Below are 6527 nucleotides of genomic sequence, written 5' to 3' on the forward strand. Positions count from 1 at the left end.
TTGGGTGCTTTTCTCCAACCACAAAGAGATCTACATTAGACTCTGCTTTATAGATCCATGAATTTGGATCCAAGCCAGCACTAGGATCATTGAACTAAGGGTAGGGGACAGAAGGCAGAGCAGCTGGAGAGAGAAATTAACTGATGTTTATTAAGGCTGAGAAACTTTCAGATTCCTCCTCTATCTCCAGAATCTTAAGAATAATCTAGAAAACAGGTCTAGAGTGAGGGAAAGAGATGGAAGAATCTGAAAGTTCATCTCTCCGTACCACAGAGACTCCTGTGTGCCGAGGACAACCTAGGCCTGTGGGAGCATAGCCCAAAGCACACCTGCTGCTATAACTGACAGGGTGACCCAGGGAGAATGGGACAAGAACTAGTACACAAGAGCATGAGCTGGCCTGACGCTCTAGAGAAACAATGAAAAAAGCCAACCCTGGAATGTGGGTTATGACCCAACCCAGGCCGGAGGCGAGGCTGACCCAGTCACAGGAAGCTCTTGCTGCACAAGGTCCTGGTGACAGGTGACGTCCAAGTCCCTGTGATCATAGCTCCTAGTGAGACAAGCTTCTGCTCAAGGGCCAAGGACACAGAGCTGCTGGACAAGTCAGCTGGGTGACTTCCTCACCCAGCTGAGGGGTGAGCAAGTCACCCCCATGATGCACTGAGCACACACTGGGCACAGGACCCATCGCCGCTCGTCTCCTCACAGCCATCTGCCCCCACCCTCAACAGACAAAGCATAGTAAACGCATGGTCTCCGCGGTTCCATTTATTTGATTTCTCAATTTTACAAATTTCCTCTTTTGTTACCTAATCGACCCCATATCAAAGAATTAGGAAACACAACTCATGTCTGGATTCTCATTTTCTTTTTTTTTTTAAAGATTTTATTTATTTATTTATTTGAGAGAGAGAGACAGTGAGAGAGAGCACGAGCGAGGAGAAGGTCAGAGAGCGAAGCATACTCCCCATGGAGCTGGGAGCCTGATGCGGGACTCGATCCCAGGACTCCAGGATCACGCCCTGAGCCGAAGGCAGTCGTCCAACCAACTGAGCCACCCAGGCGTCCCTGGATTCTCATTTTCAATACAGAAGTAAGTCATTTGTACTCAGCCCAACATGAAATAAAGACAGGGATGGAGATGGTTCAGCCCTGCCTCTGCTGGAACAGGAAAGCACATCAGAAAGGAGAATAAAATCAGAATAGGGAGGGGTCTGGTGGGCAGGGTGGGCAAATCTCCTCATGTCCTCACATATGCTCAAAGGAACACAGACACATTCTGACATCTGCACAAAGAGAAGTCAGAGATTGCTGATGTCACCAAGTGGGGGTGTGAAGAAATCTTCCATCTCTTAGTCCCCTCAAGGCAACTGGTCTCACACTGTAAAAAAAAAATCATGTACAAATTGAGGTCAGTCCCATAAGTGGGGACATCTCAGCAGTCCCCCTCATGAGCAAAGTGTCCCTAGTGCCCCAACCCTTCCCCACATCAGGGTCTCCAGGGTCTCACCTTTAGCAGCTGTGAGAGACACATCAGAGCCCTGGGCACTGTCATCACCTAGGGGAGAACAAACAGGACGTGGTCAGAGCCCACAGGAGAGGAGACTAAAGGAGGAGCTATGGGGTGTGTGAACTCCCCATGGGGTCCTGTCTACACTATCCCAGGGTCTCAGGGATCACCCCTCCATACGTACGTGCAGCATGAGAGTAGCCTGGTTTTTTCTCTCCTGTGGGGGAAAAATATCATGTCAGAGGCCTGGGACAGGGCTGGGCCATGAGATCCTAGAGGAAGCTCCCAGTCCTGGTTGTAAATGAAGTTTCCAGAATTGTAACTAAACACCGAAGTCATGACAGAAAACATGAAAAATTAGGTGAGGAGTCACTGGGTCACCTGACTTGCTGGAGTTCTGTCCTTAGCAGGGACTTCCTTCTCTGTCCTGTGACTGCTGGGCATGAGGTCCCCATCATCAGAATTAACAAGATGAAATGTGTCTTTCATTTTCACAAGTGTTTGCTAGAGAGTGCGTGTTCGTGATCTGCTCCAGAGCAGGCAAGTCCATTTGTGAGGATGGTATTTCCCAGTAACAAGGCAGGACAGTCTGCTACCTAGGAGACCCCCCCAGAGGGACAAGAAACCTCAGATCTCCCCACTCCATTCCTTACCTGAGCACTTCCTCCAGATCACAAATCCAAGCACTGCAATGACCGCCAGGAGAGCCAGGAGACCCAGACCAGCAATGATCCACGTGATGAGGTTGGTAGGTGGCTCTGGAAATAGAGAGAAGGAGAGGGGTGCAGAGCTCTGGTGAGTGTCCTGGCTCTGCTGAAGTTCTCCAGAAGGCCTTCTGCTTTCCCTGTGAAGAGGCTCTACCCAAAACCCTCCTTACCCCATCTCAAGGTGACAGGCTTGGGAAGTCCCTCATGCTGCACGTGGCATGTGTATCTCTGCTCCTGTCCAGAAGGCACCACCACAGCCACCCACTTCTGGAAGGTTCCATCTCCTGCAGGCCTGGTCTCTACAAGCTCTGTGTCCTGGGTCAGGTCCTCTCCATCTCGCTGCCAGGTCAGGGTGATCTCCGCAGGGTAGAAGTCCAAGGCCCAGCACCTCAGGGTGACATCACGGTCAGAGATGGGGTGGTGGGTCACTTGTGTATTGGGGCGTTCTGAGGAAGAGAATCAGAAAATCCGCATTGGGTTTACCTTTATGGCCACTGAAACGGCATTCATGTGACCATCCGGAGATGAACTGGGTATTGGTTTGGATGGAAGAAGCACAAAGCCCAGTCACCAGCCCAGCCCTTGGGATCTTCTAATCCTGGAAAGTTCTAGACTCAGGGAGAGAGTCCAGGATAGGAGACTGTAGGTTTAAGGGAGAGTGTGCACTAATGGTCCTGAATTGGCCGGGGTTGAATGACTCAAAACCCCCAGTCAGACCTCCAGAGATGTTTGTATTGGAGAAAAAGGCCTTGAGAGGTTCTGTCATGGTTTCCAGGGTGGCTGCCAGGGTCAAAGGGAACCACTGATGGGTTATTGTAGGCATGGTCTCCACCTGTCTCCTGGGAGAGACTGGATTCCTCAATTGTCCTTTAGAAAAAAGTTGCCCTCTGGCTGAGTCACTCTTTAGTAGGAACCAGAACACCCAGGCGGATCTCCCTCTCCCCTCCCATGGGAAGGCATCGTTCTGACTTGAGTCCATTTCCACTTCCTGGTGGGAAGCCAGCCCCAGGGGAGGGGAGATCAGGGAAGCCCCGCGGCCCCTGGTACCTGCGCGCAGCAGCTTCTCCTTCCCGTTCTCCAGGTACCGGCCGAGCCACTCCACGCACGTGCCCTCCAGGTAGTTCCTCCACTGCTCTGCCGCACCGGCCGCCTCCCACTTGCGCCGGGTGATCTGCGCCGCCGGGTCCGCGGCGGTCCAGGAGCGCAGGTCCTCGTTCAGGGCGATGTAGTCCGCGCCGTCGTAGGAGTGTTGATCGTACCCGCGGAGGAGGCGCCCGTCGGGCCCCACGTCACAGCCGTACATGTTCTGGATGGTGTGAGACCCTGGCCCCGCCCCGACAGGCAAGCGGTTAAGTCCAAACAGAAAGTAAAACCGCCTAAACGTTCCCGCGGGTTCTTCCGGCTTAAGGATGCAGGGGCGGCAGAGGGGCAGCGGGAGGGTCCCTCAGACTCGGGGTGACGCTGACCCGGATATCGGAGAATGAGGGTCGTGACCTGGACCCGGCCCTGTCGCTCACCGGCCTCGCTCTGGTTGTAGTAGCCCCGCAGGGTGTCCAGGTTCACTCGGTAAGTCTGTGCGGCGTCCTTGATGATCCGCGTCTGCCCGTCCCAATACTCCGGCCCCTCCTGTTCCATCCACGGCGCCCGCGGCTCCATCCTCTGACTGGCAGAGTCGCTGTCGAACCGCACGAACTGCGTGTCGTCCACGTAGCCCACGGAGATGAAGCGGGGCTCCCCGCGGCCGGGCCGGGACACCGCGGTGAAGAAATACCTCAGGGAGTGGGAGCCTGCGGGAGCGGAGGGGCTGAGACCCCGCCCGACCCTCCTCCCGGCGCGGGGCCTGGGGCCCAGGTGGAGGCGGCCGGGAAGACAGGGAGAGGGGGCACCGAGAGGGGGAGAGCAGGGCGCAGGCGGGGAGGGACGGGGGAGCACAGGCCGGAGCGGGAATGGGGGCGGCGGAGAGGCGCCTTTCCCGGGGTCCCGGGTCCCCGCCCGGCGGTCCCCCCGCTCCCGCCCCGCAGAGGCCCTTTCCTCCCGCCCCGCACTCACCCGCCCAGGTCTCGGTCACGGCCAGCACCCCACACAGCAGCAGGAGGAGGGTTCGGGGCATCACAACTTCCATCTTCAGAGTCTGAGGAGACGGTGAGTCTCAGCTGGGCTCGGAGGCGGGTGAGGAGACTTTATAACCCGAAATCGCGGCCGCTGATTGGCTTCGCCAGAAACCCGGCACCTAATGGGAGCGCCCGCTGGGTCTGTGTCATGAGTATCCAGGCAGGAGGAGGTGACACAGGTTGGGAGAGAGAGAAGTGAAACCCAGAGAGATGGGGATTCCCCAACACTGGGCTTCCCCACCCCAGACACCGCCCTGGGGCCTGAGAGGCGACCCAGGGACCTGGGACCTTGCGCCGACCCCTCACCTACTGCACAGAGCGCTCTTTGTCACACTGTCCCCCTGAGCCGAAGCCCAGGAGCTGCGTGAGTCAGTGATTCTCAAACACTCTGTTCACAGGGTATCTACACAGTCTCACAGCTGACTGAGGATCCCAAGGATCATTTTGTGTCTGTGGGTTATTTCTATCAGTATTTACCGTAGTAGGAATAAAACAGGTTTAAAAATTCATTGACTCATTTAGAATCATATTAATAATCCATCGCATGAAAGCAGAAATACTGCTTTTATGGAAAATAACTACTTCTACAAATAAAAACCATAGTGAGAAGAGTGATGTTCTTGCATTTTACATCTTTTCAAGTCCCTTTCTTGTCTGTCTCCTTAGAAGAGCCCTGGATGTTCAGATTTGCTTCTGCCTTTATTGTGTTCTTTTGGTTGATGTGTATGAAAAAATTTACAATCTTACACAAATATGGGAGAATAGTATGTTTCATAACCTCAGATAATTACTGCTATTCATCTTAGGTACTGTATTCAAATGACACAAGTTGTACTTTCTCTAAGGTTATTTGCAAAGTGTAACTTGAAAGAGCATCATTGACTCTGTCCTCTGATGTATTAAAATCCACAGGCCCATCTTGCACACTGAATGGATCTTGTACTAATGCATGATTTTTTAAAAAGTAATGTGTTGTTTAAGTTATGTATGTGTTCCAGTGTTGATGAGGTTAAAATTGAATTATCAAAAGTTGTATTTGTTTCAATATTATCACAGATCCCAATAGATCAGTAGCGGGAAGCTGTCAAGTTTATTGGTACATCACAAGTTTCCCAAGATTCTGATTTTTCTCTTGAGAGCTTACATTTGGTCAAGGCAACAAGTACTCTCATCTGTCATATATGAGTTGATTTTCATGAAAGGTTAACTTCATGTTCATTTTCCAGACACTGTTGGTCAGTTGTCCTAGTCTAAATAATCCAAGTTCTGTGTCGTTCATTCCTTTGGGTAAAAATGGCGTTCTGTTAAAAAAAAAAAAAAGAGAGAGAGAGAGAGAAAAAAAAAGAGGCAGTTAATTTTTACACAAATTATTTTCTTTGGGGTTTATGTACGTAGAAGTGCTGTATATCCCATGCTATCTCATATGACATGTTTAAATGTGGATTTGAGAATAATTACTAAAGATGATAATTTAGTGCACTAATCAGCATGTTGAATGTGATACTAGTTTTTTGTCCTACTTTTGTTTTGGGGGTATTTTATTTGCATGTAGGTATTATCTCCCTAGAAAAAGAATCTCAGGATTTCTCTCATGTTAGTCTTCGTCTTGCTTCTTCATTGTCCATGATGCCAGCTGAGGTTGTGGAAACAATGAAACCAAACTGGAGGGATGGGGACAGATTCTTCTGCTATTTTGGTAGATCTTTGAGTTGTACATCAAATCTGCGCTGCTCACTTCACTCAGGTTTAACCTGCCCATAAGGTTCACAGCAGTATTCCCAGCTCTGTAATCAGCAGTGATTTCAAATTCCCAATATAACCTTTGTCATCACGGTTAGAAATAGGAAGATGACTTTGGAGCATAGCCTAAGAAGACCTGCCTTTGCCTCTCTTCTAGGCATTAATACTCTCTCTTAAGAGCATCTGCTGGGACACTCATGGGACCATTATGGTGGCTTGGGAAAATGGCAGAAAGAGTGTTTTTTGTTTTTTGTTTTTTTTTTTTAATGGAAGTGAGTAGTGGTGAAGAATAACAATTGCCCTGTGGACCCATCACCTCCATTCTTGCTAAGTTTTACCTCAGTGCGAGTGTCAACGATGTGAAAAGGCAAATAATGTCTAAGTGATGTTATGAAAATAGTGTTAACCTCATGGATTCTGTGCAAGGGCCTCTGTGACTTCAGGTGTTCCCCAGAC

General features: G+C 50.7%; 1 protein-coding gene across 1 annotated transcript; it reads right to left on the minus strand.

The window, feature by feature from the left end:
- Positions 1–1193: 1193 nt before the first annotated feature.
- On the minus strand, positions 1194–4388 carry LOC122911846 (DLA class I histocompatibility antigen, A9/A9 alpha chain-like). The gene is made up of 8 exons (XM_044256932.1): positions 4270–4388; positions 3738–4007; positions 3268–3543; positions 2391–2666; positions 2167–2271; positions 1698–1730; positions 1514–1561; positions 1194–1384 (listed from the first exon to the last, which is right to left on the minus strand). Exons 1-8 carry the CDS (start codon positions 4340–4342, stop codon positions 1380–1382), a joined length of 1086 nt encoding a protein of 361 aa, XP_044112867.1. The 5' UTR covers positions 4343–4388; the 3' UTR covers positions 1194–1379.
- Between the last annotated feature and the right edge of the window lie 2139 nt (positions 4389–6527).

This window comes from Neovison vison, chromosome 1, assembly GCF_020171115.1.
Source record: "Neovison vison isolate M4711 chromosome 1, ASM_NN_V1, whole genome shotgun sequence".
NCBI classification, from domain to species: domain Eukaryota; kingdom Metazoa; phylum Chordata; class Mammalia; order Carnivora; family Mustelidae; genus Neogale; species Neogale vison.